This window comes from Poecilia latipinna, unplaced genomic scaffold, assembly GCF_001443285.1.
Source record: "Poecilia latipinna isolate Pla-1442-1.1 unplaced genomic scaffold, P_latipinna-1.0 Scaffold243, whole genome shotgun sequence".
NCBI lineage: Eukaryota > Metazoa > Chordata > Actinopteri > Cyprinodontiformes > Poeciliidae > Poecilia > Poecilia latipinna.
Genome location: NW_015112859.1, coordinates 338,185 through 360,160, shown reverse-complemented (window position 1 = coordinate 360,160; position 21,976 = coordinate 338,185). Strand labels below are relative to the sequence as shown.

General features: G+C 36.8%; 1 protein-coding gene and 1 long non-coding RNA gene across 2 annotated transcripts in view; both read left to right on the top strand.

Moving 5' to 3' along the window:
* Positions 1 to 21,237, top strand: part of LOC106947472 (uncharacterized) — a 146,982-nt gene extending 125,745 nt beyond the window's left edge. The window contains exons 31-43 of the mRNA XM_015032488.1: positions 552 to 695; positions 3,982 to 4,059; positions 4,193 to 4,270; positions 14,868 to 14,956; positions 15,058 to 15,195; positions 16,046 to 16,169; positions 17,077 to 17,121; positions 17,877 to 17,948; positions 18,917 to 19,064; positions 19,156 to 19,212; positions 19,470 to 19,553; positions 20,363 to 20,522; positions 20,596 to 21,237. Of these exons, the coding sequence (XP_014887974.1) occupies positions 552 to 695; positions 3,982 to 4,059; positions 4,193 to 4,270; positions 14,868 to 14,956; positions 15,058 to 15,195; positions 16,046 to 16,169; positions 17,077 to 17,121; positions 17,877 to 17,948; positions 18,917 to 19,064; positions 19,156 to 19,212; positions 19,470 to 19,553; positions 20,363 to 20,522; positions 20,596 to 20,878 (1,500 nt within the window). The 3' untranslated portion in view covers positions 20,879 to 21,237. The remainder of the gene's footprint in view (positions 1 to 551; positions 696 to 3,981; positions 4,060 to 4,192; positions 4,271 to 14,867; positions 14,957 to 15,057; positions 15,196 to 16,045; positions 16,170 to 17,076; positions 17,122 to 17,876; positions 17,949 to 18,916; positions 19,065 to 19,155; positions 19,213 to 19,469; positions 19,554 to 20,362; positions 20,523 to 20,595) is intronic.
* Positions 7,755 to 10,573, top strand: LOC106947490 (uncharacterized). The gene is made up of 3 exons (XR_001424999.1): positions 7,755 to 7,766; positions 10,073 to 10,087; positions 10,192 to 10,573. It is a non-coding gene; the product is annotated as an uncharacterized LOC106947490 (long non-coding RNA).
* Positions 21,238 to 21,976: the final 739 nt, after the last annotated feature.

Below are 21,976 nucleotides of genomic sequence, written 5' to 3'. Positions count from 1 at the left end.
CAAGTATTTTTGGCCTAGTTTCCAGAGAAAATATCATCAAATAAGAAAAAAGTAGCTTACAAGTAATTTTTCTGAAAGGGACAAGAGCTTGTTTTAAGTCAGTAGTTCTTTAATATTGATTAAAAACTTCCAGTCTTGTTAGTAGATTATTTCACTTACTTACAAAACATTACAGGTGAAATAATCTACCAACGAAACCAGTACTTTTTTATCAATAGTAAAGAATTGTTTACTTAAAACAAGCTAAAATATCTTGCTGAAAAGTTACTTGTAAGTTAGTTGTGTCTTTTTTCCAGAGTATTAAGAGATTTGCACTAGAATCTGGACCAAAAATTGGTAATATTTTGTGTTTTTGCTGTGAGAACTGAAAGGAACCAACAGCAGAAGCCAGAAATTTGACTCTCTAATTATCTGGGTACAATTAGTCCATCTGATGCCTTCCTGTATAGCGACACTCAATACCATAAGTGCAGCGATTAGATTGTCTCAGATGTGGAGCAGCTGTTTGTCTGCACTTAAAGAAATGTGTGGTCTTCTGGCTCTTCCTGCAGTTCCAGCAGACATCGGAGCACGTTCTGTTCTCCAGTTCAGTGGTGGACATCTTCACTCAGCTCAACCAGAGCTTTGAGATCATCAGGAAACTGGACTGTCCCGATCCCACAGTGGTGGCCCAGTATAACAGACGCTTCGCCAAGGTGAGAGCTATGAGATTTGAGCTCAACTTCAGTCCTGTAGAGCTACTGTGCTTTTACAGGCGTTGCTCGGATCACCAGCTCCTTTCCAGGCGTCTGCCCTGGACATTTAATTCAACCATTTGATCCAAGTGTGTTGGAGCAGGACTGGGGACAAAGTTGCAACTTTTGTTACATTTTCAGCCGTTGCAGTTCACTTTCACACTGCTCTGTCAAATGAACCAAACCATTTGAAAAACCTGTTCCCCTCCCCATCTGCAGGGGCGCTACACCACGGAACTGACTCAAAAACTTCAGAAAAGGACACTGATGGCAACTTTTTTCTTAAAATATGAACAGAAATGGAGTAGAGCCAGATTTTAGCGGTTGAAGGATCTCTCTTTTGTCTGTGGCAAAATACAACAAGCAGGGAAATGCAACCCAATTCCCTTTTTTTTGCCCAAATTCGACCTGCATTGGACTTTTTCATGGAAGTCTGAGCTGCCCAATTTTGATCTTTTTTTTTAAAGATTTTTTTGCCTCTAGTGGCCTTTATTTGATAGTTAATTGACAGGAAAGTGGGTACTGAGAGAAGAGGGCAGACATGCAGCAAAGGTCACCAAGGCTGGGAATCGAACCTGCGACAGCTGCGTCGAGGACAAAGGCCNCNATATGTGGGTTGTGCTTAACCCCTGCGCCTCCACAGCACACTCCCCAATTTTGATCTTTTTACCCCAAAAAGTTTGAATTGTCCCATTTCCACATGTGGAGCTAAATGGACATCGTACACATTGTATCCGACTTTTACAGCATTCATGATAATTCATGATAATGACATTTTATGCTTCTTTGAATCACTATTAGATAAAACGATTTTAATCTGGTCAGTTCTGACCTCAACTTTTACGCTCACAAGAGAAAATGGCTGCAAACAATTGTGCAATTAAACAACAGTAGAACTTTGATAAGCTGAAGTGGAGCCTCCTGCACAACCAACAACAATGCATTAAGTGGTTTTTGAATGGTAAGTCACCAACTAAACACTTGTTTTTTCCAGCAGCCATTGTACAGCGCATACAGTGGTAAAACCAGCTGATCAAACGTTCTGGAGATCTGCTTTTGGTTGCTAGGTGACGGACTGGGCTAGGCTGGGGTTGCTAGGTAATGCTCGATTGTGACTTAATAACCAGGAGGTTTTTGAAACAGCTCCTTTTCCAGACACCAAAAAAGACACTAAGCTTTTGCCATAAAATGACTGCATGTGTTTCTTTTTTAAGCGCTTGGTTTGTTTTGAGTTGAGACTCAAATGGAAACATAAAAACTTTCAAAAAGTGAATTTTGCCCTCTTTAAAAGTGCTCTTCAATCACCTCTGATGAAGAGGTGTGTTTATTTTTTGCCTAAAATTGCTCCCCCCGCTGCAGATTATGGTCATTTTTCACCTCCTCACATCAGTTGTTCATGTAAAATACCCAGACCAACAGAGTTTAACATTTCTGTTATACTCAGATGTACTGTAGTTTCACACCTCTTAGGCATTTCCATTAAAACTAATAGCCCTTAAGGCTGGATCAATGTGGGACTCATTACGAAAAGAAGGGCTAATGTAGCCATCGCTCTGTCCCCTGCCAGTGAATGACTTCTCTTTTTATTCCACTCCACTCATGTTTTTTAAAATCCCTCTGTTTAATTTTCCCTTTTTGTCTCTGATTTCTTTTGCAAACGTTTTGTGTCATCAGTTCCTGCAGCGTTGTCTCTCTTACCCTCATTTAGATAACAGTAGTTATTCATCTTTATGACAGCAGGGGGGAGGTCTAACTGGACAGACAGACAGACTGAGGGACGGACTGCAGGCTGTTAACGGCTCGAATGTTTAATGCATGAGCCCGCCGTCCGGCTGAGTCAGCAGAAAGCCGGGAAATCTGTCACAGCGAGTTCTGGACGCTCTGAGGGGAAAACGGTACAACTTTGGTCCTTCCTGTCCATAAGTTCCCATCTTAATTCATAAATTAAACCGCTGACTTTTTAAAAATGTGGCCGACGGAGGTTTGGACGTAAACAAACCTGACATTTAGGGTTTCTCACCAGGAGAGAGTGTTCTGTGCAACCTCGCTCGTTAACATTTTCTTGACCTTTTGTTTTATTCAGAAATCTGCATTTTTTAACAAAAAACAACATTGGATAAGCATCCAAGCTTTTTTCTTTGCTGTCTAAGAGTAATTTCTGGGATAATATGCAGTCTGGATCTGTTCAAAAGTCAAAATAACCTCATGCTGCTCCAATAACTTATTGGCTTTTTAGCTTTAACAAGTTCAGTGCTCACTTTGTTCATTTATATAGCATTTTAAAACAGGGAAAGAACAAAATAAATGATAGTAGTTAGAAAGAAAAGAAGAAAACACATAGAAAACATAAATTAATTCAGAATCAAAGAAATAGATTTTGGTCTTTAAAGGGTGTTTTTTGCAAAATTCACATTTTGCATGTTTTCATTTTTCCATTTGGGTTTTCACTGCTTCTTAAAACAGAAAAACTGCTTAGAAATAACCACCGACGTGTGTTTTATTTGTCAATAAGTTTATATTTCTTCGTGGTGTCTGGAAAATGAGCCGTTTCAAAAACCTCTAGAACGTAACATCACAAATCAGAAGGCACTGCCCGTTACCTAGCAACCCCAGCCAAGCCCAGTCTGTTACCTAGCAACCCCAGCTGAGCTCCAGCATGTTTAGTCAGCTGGTGCGCTGCACAATGGCTACTGGAAAAGAAAAGTGTTTTGTTGTCAACTTATAGTCCTGGGAAAGCTTGCTGCATTCTTGTTGGCTGTGCAGGAGGCTCCACTTATGCTTTTCAAAGATGTACAGTTGCATATTTGCACATCTACTGTTTTTGTAGTAATTTTCATTAAAGGTTGAGTTGAGCAGCTCATTTGAATTTAAAGTGACAGATCCTCTAAAATCATCATTCTGAAAGAAGCTCAAAGTAGGCAGAACTGAGCAGCATCACAGAGTAGATCAAGAATTATAGAAATGTTTCCTGAAATGCACAAAGTAAACGTATTTGTTTGCTTAACTACTCTGTATTATGCTACAAAATTCTAGTGTGCTATGTACAGTTTTGTTTTGTTATTTCACTTCCTGGAATATTTTTACTTGTTGCTTGTGATTGGCTCCTTTTCTTCCAAGGAATGTGCTGATTGGATGAAAAAAATCAAGCTTCATGAAGCAGTGTTATTTTCTGACAGGAAAAGATGCCAACATTTGGAATCTCCAGAATATCCCAAAGCGTTTTCTCTTGTCTTTCTGGTTTCCACAGACCATCACCAAGGTTCTGCTGCAGTACTGTGCGGTTCTGGCCAAGAGCTTCCCATCCTACTGTGAGAAGGAGAAGATAGTGAGTAGCTTCTGTTATACAACTTTGAGCTCAAATGAACCTGATTTTATTCTCTTTCCTTTGCCTTGATCACTTGATTGGTCTGTTTTTGTTATTTTTTCTAAGTGCAGTCGTCTCTTGTGTTTTCCTGCAGCCCTGTGTGCTGATGAACAACGTCCAGCAGATGAGGGTCCTGCTGGAGAAGATGTTCGAGTCCATGGGAGCAAAACAGGTAAACAACAGAATCCTTTCCTACCATTAACTCACGGACCTGAAACGACTTGAATGTCTTCTTCAAATCCAGGTTTCACTGGATGAATTATTAAATAAATATTTTGACTCCATCACCAATCTCTGTTTAATACTATGATAAATATCAGTGATGTTTACTGTAGTGCTTACTGCAGAGCTAGCAAAATTAGCTTAATGTAGCTTTTATCTGCAAGCTAAGGCAGACATCCAGGCTACCAAGATGGCTGTTCCTGTGGGAACTATGTATTACTAATAATCGATAACCGAAACGTCAAACGTTTTTTAACTGAAAGTTTACAAAACAGCCAAATAAATTATTGGTTTAGGATTTATCCCGAAAACTTTATTTATGGGATCTAAGTGCGCTAATTGTTTTTCAATGTTAGTATAGTAAAAATGCTAAAGCGCTAAATGCAAAATTAGCGGATTAGTGGAAGTGTCCGCACTACTGGTCAGCAGGTGTTACACTGCAAAAACTCACAATTTTACCCAGTATTTTGGTCTAGTTTCTGGTGCAAATATCTTAGTACACTTGAAATAAGACAAAACTATTTTACAAATAACTTTTCAGCAAGAAGAACTAGTACTTTTTACAATTCTTAAGGAATTACTGACCTAAAGCAACCTCCTGTGTTTTGCAGAAAAGTTACTTGTAAGTTAGTTTTGTCTTAATTCAAATGTACTAAGATGTTTACATTAAAAACTAAACAGGAATATTTGGAAATGCTTTGTGTTTTTGCAGAGAAGCTTTGAATGTTCAGAGAAAATACTAATCTCTTCCTCGGATATGAAAGTGAAGAAAACTTTTCATAATTTCAAAGCTTGTTTGTGGAGATGTAAAAGCTGGAGGTTTAAAATAGTAACTTTATGTCAGAAGTAATGCTGATCCTTTGCTCCTGTGCAGTTAACAGCTGAGGAGGAGAGGGTACGTCTGAATTTTCTCTCACCCTCCTTCCTCCTGTCAGTGGGAAGATAAACCTTTTCCCTCCCTGTACATCCCGATATTTTTAGACTCCTCTTTCTCCTTCTGACAATTCCTCTTTTCCCTACGAATAAAAAACAAACCAAAAATATTCCCGTTCCAACTGATCCGTTGCTGCGTTTTTTTCCAAAAAGCTTGAGAATGAGGAGGAACCTGACGAGTGCGATGAAGAGGTGGGTTTTATGGATAAACTCAGTTTTTAATTTTGTTTTTTTGCGTTTTAAATGTTGTATAAAGGTAAGTTGTCAGAAGTTTACATTAAATCATTAATTTGGAGTTTTAATTATTTATTTGAATCATTTTTTTTCAAAGCAGGATGACCAGAAAACTCAACTTTTGACAATGAGAACATCAGAACATCAAGATGCAGTTTTAATTGAAAATTACACAACATATAAAAAGTTTTTTGCACATATATTAATATTTTTTAGTAAATATGCAAACTTTGTTGTTTTATTATTTAAAACCAGTTTTTAAATTGCAGATACAGAGAGAAAGATGTACATCCTTCTTAAGCTAAAACGTTTTGCTCCATGGGTCAAACCTATTATATATATTTCATATTAATCCTGTCCAGAAGAATATTAATAATGAGGAGTGCTGCTATTTTTACTCCATAAGGTCAAAGGTGACGTACGAGGTGGAGCTCAGGGACGCCTGTGAAAAACCAAAGTTTTTATTCATTATGAAGTAAAACCAGAGCCCAGCGCTCTGAACGAACACAGTCACAACGGAGACGTCACATCTCCTGAAACGCTACCAAGTTTAAGGTTTTCATTACATAAATGAGAAGAAAATATACTTCAAGATCAGAAAACCCAAATCAAAACAGCTACGCTGTTGATGTAATCTTGGTTTATTTAAATATTTCCATCGTATTTCAAACATTTCATCTCATCATGAATGTAGTTCAGGTTAAATCCCTCATGACTCAACTATGCCACCTGGTGACATAAACTGGTTACTGCGTTAAACTGCTGCCGGTATAATGAATAAAATAATTTTAATTCGTTATAAAGGAGCTAATCTAGATTATTATTCTCCTCTAAAGATGTGATAAAACTTATAAATAATATATCTCTGAAATACACAATTTATTTTTAGTGGTGGATGGATGGATGGATGGATGGATGGATGGATGGATGGATGGATGGATGGATGGATGGATAGGTGGATGGATGGATTTGACCTTCGTTTCTCATCAGATCTCATTTCTCTGTAATCACGTTTCTTTGTCTGTTTTACTTTGTCTCTTTTCAAATTTCCCATTTTCTCCCATTATTTCCTGTTATTTTCTGTTATTTCCTGTTATTTTCCGTTATTTCCCATTATCTCCCGTTATTTCTAATTATTTTCCGTTAATTCCTGTCACCTCCTGTTATTTCCCGTTCGCCCGTTGCCAGCAGGCCGTTAGCGATAACGAAGGAGAGGACGCCATGGTGGGTAGGAAGCAGCAGAAACTAAAAACCTGCTTTCAGTTTCACTCTTCTTCATGGCCTTTATGTTTTAAAATAACCGTCCATTGTTTGGTTCCTTTGGTTTAAATCTTCACCACCTTCAGTCTCAGGACTCTAAGGTGAGAGATCACTGAACTCTTCATTTTCTTTAGTTAATGTCTCATTTCTTACCGTTTTCTTTGATTTTTTTATTAATGTTTTTTACTTTTATTCTACCAAATGTCAGTCTGGCTGCTCAGACTCTGAGGGATCTGAGGTAAGACTAAAGCCATGGCAACAGAGTTGGGTAGTAACTAGTTACTAGTTTTTGGACAAATTTTACTTTTAAGTGTATTTATGCCGTATATGCTCCATTTTTTAGTTTAGATTATGTTCTAAGCTAAACCTGAGTTTAAGTTGGAAAGTAATTCCCCCTAAACTAATCACTTATCAAGTGTTTGTCTTTTATGTGTCTTAATTTCTTCTTGCAAATTTGTTTTAATTCAGACACATGTAAAGTTTCAATTGAGTTGAATTTGAAGTTCAAACTTTGACTATACCACTTTAAAACATTCACTTTGCTTAGTTGTTTTAATAAGTGCACATGCTTTAGAATAAATAAATGCACACAAAAATATTTATTTGTTAAACCATTTAGTAAAACCAGCAGTTAAACATTTTCTTTGGGTTTTTTTGCATGATAAAAGTTTTTTTTTTAACACAAAATGGCTGAAAACTGGGATTTGGGAGTTTGTGATGGAGAAGCAGTTTGAAGACCACTGAAAAAAATTTAAATCTTTTTCTCATAACTCTGATTTGCTCTCAGAATTCTCACTTTTTTCTCTAAATTTTAACTTTCCTCAGAATTTTGACCTTTATTCTAACTTTAATATCAGAATTCTCTAAAAAAAAAAAAAAAGTCAGTTTTTAGTTCTGTAGACTTGTGCCAGCCTGTGCTGTATGTTTTTGTGTGGCATCTAAAGAGGGCAGCTTGTATTTGTAACTCTGTCCGCTCTCTTTGCATCCCGTCGCAGGTCGACAACAAAGAGAAGGAGAAGGTCGGTCGGGCCGTTGTGTTTTGTGCTGTAGAAATACAGCAGAAAATTTTAAATGTTGTGAAAAAGTTTAATAATTTATTTCAGAAAGTGAGACTCAGAATAAAAGAAAATCTTTCCAAGTATTTTCGGTCTAATTTCTAATATATCTCAGTACACTCACAGTAAAACAAAACTGGTTTACAAGTAGCTTTTCAGCTACAAAAAGGAGCTTGTTTTAAGTAAATAATTTCTTAATATTGGTAAAAAGTACTAATTTTATTTATAACAAGACATTTTTTGCATCTTGTAAGTGAAATCTACTAATGGAAATATAACTTTTTCATCATTATTAAGGAATTACTGACTTAAACAACAACTAATAATTGACTTAAACAAGTATATTTAGCTGAAAAGATCCTTGTTAGTTTTGTCTCATTTGAAGTGCACTAAAATATTTGAATTAGAAACGGCTTGGTTAGATTTCTAATGTTGAATAAAGAAAGGCTTAAATAAATCTGTGGAATTTAATCGATTGTATTTTGCAGCCTTTTTCTGTAATGAATCAATAAAATATGAGTTTCACTTTCTGAAATAAGTGAGAAAAACCATTAAACTTTTTCCCGATTCGTTTTTTGAGCTGTGCTTTGTTATAGTGAGGTTTTCTGTTTGTGTTGAAAGACAAGTAATCCCCTCAGAGCCGGAAACTGCAGCTGTGCTCAGTTATAGATGTCAAAAAGACAAAGTAAATTAAAAAGATTAGCTTCCTGCTGTTACATGGAGTTTCCAGACATATTTTTTTTCTATCTCAGAGAAAAGATATGGATTTCTGGCTGCTGCTCTCAGTTAATCAGAGATGACTGAGGAGGGAGCTGAAGTGGAAATCAAACACTTGAGATATCTAAAGCTTTTTTTATTGAGCACAGAACGTCTCTCATAGTGGTAGAAGAAACCTGACTTTAGATGTTTCCTTTTCATGGCTGTTGGTGAAATCTGGTTGAATTTAATAGATTTTAGTTTGTTTTGTGATTAGAGCAGTTGTTATCTGCCCTCCTGTAGGACGACTCCTCAGCTTATGATGAGAGCGAAGACAAGCAGGAGAAGGTTTGGTTTGTTTGGCTTCTTACTGCGGATGCAAGCAGTTAATCCACTTATGATTATCGATTAATGGATTATTAGATTAAAATTAGATACAATCGATTAGCTACTAACATCCGTTTAGACCTTCTTTAAGTATTTAGTTTGGCTGCCGTCCAGCAGAGGGCGACGCTGGTCATCCTTAACTGGAACCAGTAGATACAGAAACAAAGATGGCGGGGCCATACCAAAATCCTCACTCAAATCTCAGAGGTTTTTTTTCTCAAAATTCATACTTATTTTTTCAGAATTTTGACTTTTCTCAGAATTCTCACTTTTTTCTCCAAATTTTGGCTATAATCTCAGAATTCCAGCATTTTCCAGAATTTTCTTTGTTTTTTTTTTTTTTCCATAATTTTGACTTTTCTCAATTTTGGTTTAAATATTAGAATTCCAACTTTTTTCTCAGAAGTCTGAGAAAAAATGTCTAATTCTGTTTAGGGGCCCTAATCTCCTGCCATAAAGAGGCTTTAGCCTTTCTTCTTTCAAATAAAAACTCAACAAACTCATTAAAGTTTTCCTCCTAATGGCGCTTAATTCAACTGAGCTTCATGATGGAGGAGCGTTAACTCCTCAACAAAAAATTACTTATTTGCTACGAAAGCGAGAATGTGAAAATACAACTGAGACAAAATAATGTTGAAATTTCATGATTTTTTTAATACAAGAGAAAAAAGTTTTTTTTAAGAAAATGTCTATTTATCAACCAATATCTAGTCAATCGATAACATTTGCTCATTAATCGATAACTAACTTGCATCCTTATTCCCATCATCATTTATTTAACCAACCGTTGCTGCTCATGGAAATCCTCACATTGGATCATTATTATCCTCTTGTTTTTCCTGTGTTGACCAGGTTTCTTGTTTCCGTGCGCCACTGTCCTGCATGACAGCATCTGAAAGCTGCAGAAGAGACGCAGCTTTCAGATGCGTCTCTCCTGCAGCTTTCAGATGCGTCTCTTCTGCAGCTTTCAGATGCGTCTCTCCTGCAGCTTTCAGATGCGTCTCTCCTGCAGCTTTCAGATGCGTCTCTCTGCAGCTGGATCAGGTTAATGGCTGCTTCCATTCAGCCGTTTTGGGAAGGATTGCATCCAAAAGCTGCAGGACAGTAGCTCTCCCTAATCCATTTCCCTCCTCTTATCTTTATTTAAACTGTCATGTTTTTCTGTTCCTCCTTTCTTTGGTCAAAAGCTTGACCAGGAGAAGGTGAGCTGTAAGCAGAATAACTGACATTTACATTTGTTTTTGGTTTTATTTAAGATTTGAACCTATTTTCTGTTGGGTTTTTTTCTATTTCAATCTCTTTTCAGTCTGAAATCAAACAGGAAAAGGTTTGTTTGTGCTTCTAAATCCTCATCCTGATAGTATTTCACAAATCTTTAGCTAGTTTTTGGGGTAGATGATATGGCTGAAAAAATTAGCACAATATAAACGTTTATCAGTCCATCAATCATTATTGATTAGTTTTTTGTTTTAAGAGAAGGTCGGTGAACTTTCTGAAAGTGATAAAACGAGATGGCCGCCAGCATGTTGTTTTTGCTTAGAGTGTGTGTGAGGATGTGAAGTAGAAACTGTGGCTCACACACACACACGTGTCCTTACAGGCTGAAAAGAAAGACGAAGAAAAGCAGGTTTGTGATCTCATTTCACCTCCATCTGAGGAAAACTTCCTCTTAGTGTTTCTTTAATGCGATGCTCTTTGAACTGCCTTATCGTTACAGCTTAGACTGGTAGGTTTTGCTGCTTATTTCCCTTAATGATTAGCTTATTTTAAATACATACAGTAGATGTTTTAACTTAAAACAAAACGCCTCAGCTAGTTGTGAAACATGATTATTGGGGCCAGACTAAATTTTTTTTTTATTACTAGAATATATCTTAATAATGTGACAATTGGGTCATAAAATTACCAGAAGAAAGTAGAAAAATACGCGAAAAATCTTTGATAGTTAACAATCCAACTCAGTCGTCTGCTCAATTGCCTCAAAGTCCTGCTGCTGATTATAATTTGATGCTGATGTATTAAAATATTAAGAATTTTTTCATTTGTAAAACTGACACCAATATATAACCGCAAATGATTTTCAACATTCATCATTTTGATTTCTAATTATTTTTTTGTGGGTGAATTCTTATAAAGTTACAACTTCATTAATATGCAACCTTCTTATAACGTTTTGCTGGTAATAAACATTTTTCTTGCGATTTTACAATTTTATTCTTGTATTATTATTTTGACTTTGTTGTATAATTTTATTCTCACACGACTACAACTATTCTCATTATTCCAACTTTATTGTAATATTATGACTTTATTCTCATAGTATTATCTTATTCTTGCAACACTGACTGTAGCTGCACATAATTTTAACTTTATTCTCATATTATTTTGACTTTATTCTCATAATATTATGCCTTTATTCTGGTAATATAACATTAATGTCATAAACCTATGACTTTATTCCCAAAATGAAAAAAAAAGTCTTGGCCCTAATACTCACCATAAAATATATCTGTTTATTGTGCAAGGAAAATATTGAATAACTTCCTTCTTGAATGTTTTTATTCTCATTTTTGCCAAAGGAGGAGTCTAACACCAAAGAGGTGGGTTCTTAAATCACATTATTAATTAGTTAAGTGGAAGAAAAAAAGGTGATAAAAGAAAACGAACCACTAGTTACTCAGAAGAAGCTCACTTCTTTATTTATATGCCAAGACTTTGCATTTAAAATTAGGAAATGTAAATATAGATTAAAACTCTATACATTTGAATGGAGAGGAAAAACAACAGATTTCAAAAGCTCTTCTTGTACATCCTAATTGAAACTGTTTAGCTTGTTTTCCTTTTTCCAGCTTAAAATAATAAAAAAAACTAAAGGACAGATATTTATTTATGATTTTTAGAGTTTTTATTGTCTTTAGAGGAAAACATAATCCATATCCTATTATTAGATCAAATAAACAACCACAAATCAACTGTAAAGATGTCCATGTTTCTATATGTCGTCGTGTGCGATAACTTTGAAACCCAATTAAAGCCGACCAGGTCAATGGTTCTGTCTGCTGACCCAGTTTCCTCCCACATTTCCCAGAAGTATTTCAACTTAATTCTACCATCAGTGGCTGCTAGAAACCCATTTTGGATCTATTTGTCCGTTATTTACCTCTGCTGAGTGTGCTTTTAAATTGTTGCTAGCATAACGGGGAGAAAAGGCTTCTTTAGATGGTTAGGGTTAAACATTGTTTAATGTTTTATTTTTTTGTTTGGTTTGCTTTTTAGTCAAAAGACGAAGTCAACAAGGTTTGTTTGCTTAGTGAACATCATCTTTCCTTCCCATTTTATGTGATAGATATAGATTGTTGGTACTGGAATATGACTCATGGAGAGTACCTAATTAACAACTGATGAAATAATTGTTTACATGCGTCATTCATTTACTAAAATGAATGACACATTAAATGTTTTCATTAAAAGCTAGATAAAATGATTTCATCATTTAATAAATTTTTCATGTTCCGGTGTTTACAGCACATCAATTTAAACTGTCAACTTCATCCATCAAACTCTGTGGGTGGGACTAACGGAGACCCTGATCTCTGATTGGCTGCTCCTGTACAGACCCCGATGTCTGATTGGCTGCTTCAAACAGTCGAGACAATTTCCCCAAAGTTAACTACAACTCTGAGGTCAATATCTTCTAGTTGAAAGTGCATAAATATCTCCAATAAGTAGTTGTACTTTATTTACTACAAACTCTTAGTGAGCAGCTCCAGCCTCTACAGCTCTAGTTTGGTCTGAAATATCAAATATCGATAATAATAGCATGGATGAAGCTGCCACCGACGACTGTATCAACATTAGCCCCGCCCACTAGCGAGCAGCGGCTAACGCTATCCCGTGAACTTCTTACCGACATTTCAGACCAAACTAAAGATATAGAGGCTGGAGTTGCTCACCCAGAGTTTGTAGTAAATAAATTATAGCAATTCATTGGGATTTTCTCCACACTTACAGTGGAAATATTCACCTCAGAGCAGTAGCAAACTTCAAAGACGTTGCGTTGACTCTCTCTGTGAAGCAGCCAATCAAACCTCAGGGTCTCTGTGGAAGCGGCCAACCAGACGTTAGGGTGTCCCTTAATCCCGCCCAGTGAGTTTGATTTGTGAAAATGATAGTTTAAATTAATTCATGATTTTACATTGTAGTAAATCATGAATTAATTATTGTCGCTTTGTGCCCATCTGTCATCAAGTGATACTTCTGATTGTCTTATTTTCTTAATTTTTCTGTCTGGAAAGACTGAAGCCACTGCTGTGGTCACAAAGAAGGTACGAAACTAAATGGTAAAGGATGATTTTGCTGCACTTTTATTTATGAAGTTTGTTATAGTAACAGAGCAGGGATTATGTGAACTGATTTTTTCCATATACAGCAAAATTAGATAATTTTCAAACATTAACCCACTGCTTACTATTCAACATCTTTGCTTTTTGTTGATCGATCCATCCCATCCAAGACTGCAATCTGCAGACATTGCAGTCTGCAGATTTTATTTAATTTCATTGTTATTGTTTTGCAGAATATTAGAAAATACATAAAAAACTCAATTTCTTTTGTAAATAAGAAAATAAACATTTTTATTGCATTCTTTTAGTGAATGTTTGATCATTTGTAGCAAAGGATGCAAATACTCCTGACATCAACATCTGATCAACTTATCGATACAGTACAGAGCTGAGCTGTTGATTATTTTATTGATTAATAAGAGGAGATTTAAAAAAAAAAAAAAGGAATTTGAATCAAGTGAAGCTAAATCTACGCCACCTCAGGAGTTCTGGGTTGAACATATTTATTTTAAATGTAAAATATGCATATTTTTATACAGTTTTGGCTTAATTATTGCTCCGTCGACAATTATCGTTTAATCGTGATTAATCTGCTTAATCGTTTCAGCCCTTGTGTAAATGTTAAAAAAGCTTCTTTCCTGTTCGTTTTGCCCTTTATGGGAAGCTGCAGTGGGACAGTGTCAGTTTTGTCCTTATAATCTGCTGCTTTAAACTGAGTAAACTTCCAGCAGTGAAGGTAAGCAGAATATACTAGCTTAAATCCTAAATATCGTATCATATGATGGAAAAACTGTGCATGACCTTCACTTTGATGTTTACATGCCCATAAAAATGTTTTACGTGACTCTGCGTAAACACAGCTGTGTGTTTTGTTGACCGACCTTTCACCTCCAACATTTATCAATTATAATGCAAGAAGGTAAAGCTTTAGCCCGCTTATATAGACTCTGTGGCAGCGTGCCCAGTGTCTGCTAGCTAATAACGCTCTTCTGCGTTATTGATGGAGCTTTTTAATAAAGACTGATTAGGACGCTTCGCCTTGTATTCGTCCAGCTGCTGCTGCTTTGACTGGTGTAACACAGAGAGCACGCAAAGCATCCAAATGAGCCGCAGTTTTCTTACTCCTAGATTTATTAATGGTTTGCTACCAAGCAGCTCAAGGCCAAGTTTAATGGTGAAGGGTTTTTTCCATGAAGAAGCTTCATGTTGTGCCCATGATTTTTGGCTCGTTTTGGCTTGTATATTCTTTTCTGTACAGGAAAAACAAGAAAAACACAGAAGTTGGCTTTCTGTTAACACTTATTTGCTATTTTTTCTTAAATCTTAAATCTATCCCATTAAATTTATTATAAACACAATCCTTATTTAGGTGGGAAAAGTCTGGAGTTTGATTTTGGTTTTTCCAGGCCTACAACAACAATATTTATGTTCTGAAGAGCAAAAAGATGTTGGTATGAGCTGAAAATGGAAAAACGATTGAAATCATGAAAACTGACACTGGAGTGTCTCCTTAACGGAGCAGCTGAGCAACATTGAACGTGACGTTGCAGCCCAGTTCTGGCTGCAGGTACCGACTCCAAACTGCGTCGGCCCTGTTAGCTTATTTCTTTAATCCTTTTTGTTTCTAACCATGTTGCAGTTGGATACTGAAGCAGCCAACATCCTCAACGAACTCCAGGTGAAGCTCAACACCGTCCTGGACAACTTCAGTGCCGTGTTCGCCAAAAGGTAACAACCCTCAGGACCCGGTTCGGACCTAAACCCCAAATTAATGTGAATAATGTTAAAAAACAAAACAAAATCTGTTTTGCTAACTCAATCCCCTCCAGTTTCCAGAATCGTATAAACGGCTGCATGCGACAGATGGCGGAGATCCTCTACCAGATGAAAGGCCCGCCCAACCACAACACTGCGGAGGCGGACGCCGACACAACGCTGAGGCCCCTAATGGAGTTCCTGGATGGGAAGTAAGTCATCCAGATGCTCACCATCTACTGTAGAGTAGGACCATTTTATGGATATATTCAATACTCAAATATTTAAAAATTATTAACTTATTGAACTTCTTTTTGGGACCCAGATGGAACCATTTCACAAGTCACACTTTAAACCTGCTTATGTGTAGGCCAACTAATAATGTACCATAATTTTCCTGAGTAAAATGTTTTTGTTTTTTTTGGATAAGGCACCAAAACTGGCCCAGCCTTCGGGCCCTTAATCTCCCACCTCCAGCCCTGCTCATTTCATTATGACAGCCATTGTAGATAAAAAAGGAGTGAATTTTTAGAAAAACACATCAAAATTTTCCCAAAAAAACAAGGACATTTCTGAGTTTTAAGGTAAAAATTTACTAAAAAAAATTTAGATCAATATTTGACATTTTCTAGAAAAACAGCTGGGACATTTCTGAGTTTCAAAGGTAAAAAATCTTCAACTTTTGAAAAATGTCCTTGTTTTTCTAGAACATTTCTGATATTACTCTAAAAATGTGAGTTTTTTTTTCTGGTAAATTTTCAAATTCTCAAACTAAAAAAAACTTGAGGTAAATCTCAAAATTTCCAAGCAAATTTTCTACTTTTCAAACTAAGAAATTTCTGAGTTTTTTTCTAGAAAATTTCTGGGATGAATCTAGTATGTTGTTGCACATCTGCCTTACAAACAAAACAACAAATAATTTCATTCATAATTGAAAATGAAGGTTAAATATCTTTAAATAAAATGTAGATTGTTAATTTGTGCCAGTTTGGCGTATTTTCTCAGACTGACTTCTTTAATATTTAATATTTTAAACTGCCATGTTTTCTATTTGTGATCCAGCCTCAGCATTTTCGCTGGCATCTGTGAGAAAACAGTGCTGAAGAGGATCCTGAAGGATCTGTGGAAGATTGTCCTGAGCAGCCTGGAGCGGATCGTCGTCCTTCCTCAGAGCAACGACAGCCTGGTGAGAGAAACTCTGACCTGGAGGAAATTAGACTCACAAAACCACTCAGATAATGGGATTTATTCTAAAAATTATACATAAAAACCTCCAGAATCAAAGCAGCAGGACTATAATTTTCTCCCTTGTTATTTACAATGCACCAGACAAATTGCCAATTATAAGAGGAGAAAAGGTTTCACACGACAATGAAAATCAGGTTAGAACCATATTTAGCTAAATGAAACTCATCATTTTACAGTAAAAGTTGTTTTTATTGTAAGATTCTGTTTTTCAAAGTGGAGGCCTCAGAGCATTGGAGGGAGGATGAGAAAAAAATGGAAACATTAAAATTAATATATTTTTCAATCAGATTGTTTTTTATTAATGTAATCTCTTTTTTCATTCATTTTTATAAAACATAAGTTGAAATGGTAACACTTTATGTGAAGAGGTGAGCATAACACTGAACATGAAGAAGTCTTCATGAAGGTTTGACTGTTTGGTAAATAATGACACTTACTGTAAAATTTACACTTTTAATGGACTTTTAATGCAACTTTGCAAAATGTCTATTGAATGAAGCCTCATGACAACAGACAAACATTCATAAAGATTCAGGAAAATGTTATTTTGCATGCTGGCAGTCAAATGTATCAAGTTGCTTTATGCTAAATGAATGTATTAATTTATCAATAGTAAATAAATTGAGTAAAAGTAAAATTTTATGTTTCTTTTCCTATTTCATAGCATTATACCTGTATGAAGTGTAAGTCATAGGCTGTGCTGCCCCCTGCTGGTGGCTGTCAGTCACTGTTTTGCTTTTCCAGGATATTACAAAGGTTTTTCTAAGTGTTTTCTCTCTGTTGTCTGGTTGTGTGTTTGGGATAAATCACTTTCAGATTAAATCTTTTTCTCTGTTTGTTTTCAGGGAGCTCAGCTCCTCACAGCAGCGAAGGGACTCTCTAATCTCAAGGTAGCAAAGCTTCAATCAGAGGCATTTATTTCTCTGACACGTTCCTGGGGCCTAATTAGACCTTATTAATAATTACTGATGAATAAAAATAAATAAATTGCTGATAGATACAATTAAAAAGCCTCAAAATAGACATTTTAATTCACACTGCTTTTCTTTGATTGGCTAGAAATTAAAATGCAATAAATGGAGTGTGAGTACTTTCACAAGGCAGAGGTGTTCAAACATTTGGAACAAAATTTAGTCATTTCCGAACAATAAAATCAGGATCTAGGCCACTCTTTTTTCTCTTTTTTTTCAAACACCTGTTAGAAATAACTCCAAAATTTTTAGATTAATCCTATAAATTTTCTAGAAAAAAACAAGTTTGCTTATTTTAGTAATTAATTAAAAGCAGATTTGGGCAGCAAAGGCAGCTTTTGAGTAAAAGTAACTCGATGTTGTTCTTCCTGGGGACAGAGAAATAACTGCTGTTGCTAACATTTTCTATTGTAAAATTTAAATTTGCCCCAACTAAAAATAAAAAGTCTCCATCTACGGCAACCACCTGGAGTAAATTTGTATCATTCTTGAACTGAAATCAGGGGCCAGAAACAATCAGTTCAGGGACTGCAAATGGCCCCCAGACCGCACTTTGAACACCTCACTTGTAAATCCTCATTCTGATAACTAATTTTCTGACTGCATTTCTAACTTGTGGATCTGCTGATTTCATCTTGAGTGTTGCTTTATTTACGTTTTGTCTGTTCTTCCAGGGAGGAGCTGAAGCTAAAACTCTGACTCCTAAGCAATGTGTGATTATTGATGCAGGACTGGAGACCATCAAGGTAGGTTTAACAAACACTCCTAATGACCTAAGATAGGGCTCGGAATTTAATTTAGTTATTTATCCGTCTATCATCGTTATTTTAAAACGCTTAGGAAAAAGTGAATCATACACTCATTTTATTGTTGCACTCAAAACGATTTTGAAACTGAAATATTATAAAAGTAATTACTAGCTAAATAATCAACCACATGTCTAAGTGTTTTTCAAACACATAAAAGCTCAAATAGACGAAAGTTTTCAAGGTAAAAAGCCATAAAGTCCATTCAGAATGTTCTAGAGCCATTTACTTTTTCATAACTGCCAGAATTCTTGTTGACATGGTTACCGGACAAGTACACATCAAAGATAGTTTGGTGCTAAGAGGACTCACTCAGTCGAGTTTCTACATGCCAAAGATATTTTGTACCGCAAATCCTCATTCTGAACTCGACCACTGGTGAAACACAGTGAGAGGACAGATTAGAAACCAGATCTCCAGACGCAGCCGTCCACCTCACCCGTTTTTGACTCTTCACTGACATCTCTGAGTGAGACATCTCTGAAATTTGATCAGAGATGTCTCACTGATCATATTTCAAACCCAATTTTTTTCACCCATTTTTAGCATTAATTTAGTCAGGCAATTATTGATGTAACTTTTTAACAAATAAAAAGTGTAAAAATAAAACAAAATTGGCATTATGAATAAAAACTGCTGCTGCAGAAACTAAAATTTTACATTATTAGAAAGAAACTAGTGCCTTACAAAAGTATTCACAGTTGGTGTTTTACATGAAATTTCAATAGAAAAATACAATAAAATGGGATGTGTATACTTTAACCCACTCAACATAGCCATACAATTAGCTGACTATGAATTTAACCACCACCTTATTTGTGTAACCTTCTGCCACTGTAGACTAATTTACAGTATTTGACAGAATGGCGTAAGATAATGAAACGTTTCCTTCCTCTGTTGCCAATCAGCAATACTTTCACGCTGGAGGAAACGGGCTCAAGAAGGCGTTCGTGGAGAAAAGTCCTGAGCTAGCTTCTTTGCGCTACGCTCTCTCTCTCTACTCTCAGAGCACCGACGCACTAATCAAAACCTTCGTCACCACGCAGCATTCCCAAGGTGATCCCACACACTCCGCATGTGTCTGACGCTGGTTGTGTGGTTTATTTGTCTTAAAATCATCTATTTGTTTTATCTGTTGTTGTCTCAGTGCATGATGGGATTGGCATCAGAATCACTGGTAATGAGAAGATTAAACCCGACAGAGGTGAGGCTTTCTGCAGCTTATTGGTGTTGGGGATTCATATGGTTTGTTTTGTTCTGCTGATTAACATTTTCCAGCTTCAACTCGTACCACAGCAAAATGGAGAGTGTCTTTGTTGTTTTCCATTGTTTTTACCAACTTCTGTTGGGACTACAGGATATTTAATAAGTTTAAAGTGGGAACTGAAGATGATAAAATGGGTATCCGAAGCCATGATAAACGTGTTGTGACTCACATTGATATTGTTGGTTGTGATTCAGGCTCTGGGGTGGAGAAGCCAATCGGAGAGGCTGTTCTGCAGGTCGACATGCTGCTTGGAAAGGAACGCAAGATCAATGTCAGGGGTGAGAACTTAACCCTCCGAAACTTTAAACAGATTTACTGAAAATCAGACTACAAAGCCTCTGAAACGAAGGAAGCAGCAAAGACGGCTCCCTTTTCTTGATTAAATAGAAGAGTATGCATGTTTAGTAGATATTTAATAGATCTCAGCGCTCACACTCTGTATGTTGCTGACGTTGCATGTCAACCATTTTTCTAGATAAAGTTTTCTTTAGAGGAAAAGTATGATCTGTGTGTGACCAGCATTGGATAGCAACGCTAACGCTAGCCTATCCAGGGCTCATGCTAGCATAATGGATGTTAGAGAAAGTGGGCAACCCAGAGGGCGTCCAGCCTAAGCTTGCCAATTGCTACCCTATCCAATGCTAACACTAGCATATCTGTACTAATTGTAACTACCAATAAGGTTCTATGCTTTTATTTTGGTAACTTTCTTGTTGCGGTAGCTATGGTAACGGACTGCAGTTCTACCTGATAAGGTTAACAGCAAGACAGAAAAAAAGGATAAAAAGCAACTCAATTTTAGCTTCAGTCCATAAAGGAACAAGCTCAGTAACAGCCATTGAAGTTTATATGAGTAATTTGAAATGTTAATGAAAAAAACCTGATTAATGGAAAGAAATGTACATCTGTCGCTAAACACAACGACAGATGGAGAAAATGATTGTAATTCTGATTTGTTCTTGTCTAGTTCTTACGTTGGTTCATGAATAATAATTTATCCATCAGTCCAACAGACTGGATGCTGAAGTTCTTTTCCTCGTTTGCTTTCTTGTTGTTAATTTCCTGTTTCTGCATTCTGTCCCATCAGTCATTGCGGTGAACGATATGAAGTGGCAGACCTCCGGGATGTTTCGTCCGTTTGTTGAGGTCTCCATGGTCGGCCCCTTTATGGCCGACAAGAAGCGAAAGTTCACCACGAAATCTAAGAACAACAGCTGGACCGCAAAGTTCAACGAGACTTTCCAGTTGTAAGTACCGCCATGCGTTCATAAATGCGTTGCGTTAGTTTCTGTTTATTTGCTCGTTTTTGTGCTTTTGCAGCGTTTTGGGTAAGGAGTCCCCGGACTGCTACGAGCTCCAGGCGACGGTGAAGGACTACTGCTTCGGCCGGGCGGACCGCGTGGTCGGCTTGGCCGTGCTGCAGCTGAGAGACGTGGCCGACAGGAAGAGCTGCGTGTGCTGGTGTCCCCTCGGGCCACGCGTCCACACCGACGACACGGGCTTGACGGTGATGCGCATCCTGTCCCAGCGGCCGGCCGACGAGGTGGCCAAGGAGTTTGTGAAGCTGAAGTCCGAAACTCGGCCGGCAGAGGAGGGCAGATGAGCCGATTCTGACTCAGGACTGAGTGATCGCTGCGTTTCCATCGAAAAACGTGCAAATTGATATCATGAAAAATCATTGGCTTAATGGAAACACACCAATTTATAAAAAAAAAGGCTACTAATGTCCCTAAATATCAGATGCAGAACTGATGTAGTTTTATAAGAAATCAATTTTCCCCTTGAAAAATATTCACTAGCTCTGTTTCCATTAACCATAAAATTGTGCAAATTGAAATAATGAAAATAGATTATCTTAACACGCCAAGTTTGAAAAAAAAAAAACACTTTTGATGAAAAGGTTTTAGCACTAAGATGGTGTTTTTATTAAAATTTGTTTATTTCGCATCACAAGTCACATGATCAACAACCGGATGTTACTACTGGCAGAAACGACAAATCTCATGTAACTGTTTACATCCATGAGTTTTAATGATTTGTCGTCTGAACGAGCTTATTCACAAGTGATTTTAATTTCATATTTTGATTGTGAATTGACAGATTTGCACACATTTGTAATACAAATGCAGCTACTGACTGTATGGCAATTCAACTTGCTACTTATTAAACATAATTTAAAGGGCGCACTTTCAAAGATCTTAAAATCCCACAACAAATGTTTGCCAGCTAGCAGTGGACGCTAATTACAAAAAACGCTTTTAAGAGGAAAAAACAGCAGGTCTGTTTAATAACAGGCAACTCAGGGTGTTTAAACACCGATTTGATTGGGAACCAAAATTTCAACATTTGTTAAATTTTCAGTGTCAAATGATCCAAACTGATCGAAAAAACCCGTTCCCCTCCTCGCCTGTGGGGGCAGCGCAGAGTGAAACGACACAAGAACCTCTGAAGACACTGAGCGTCACTTCCTTCTTCATGAAATGTAGACAAACATGGAGTGGCATCAGATTTTTTTCAGTTTTAGGATTTCTCTTTTATCTGGCAAAAAACAAGCCATTTCTCCAGCTAACGCTAGGCTAATGTGTTTGTTTTGGTTGCATTTATCCAGAATGCATTGCACTGCAGTCCACTTCCTGGTTTTGGAGCAGTCTTCAGTCCACTTCGGATCCACATATGCGTTCGAACCGCGCCACAGTTCACT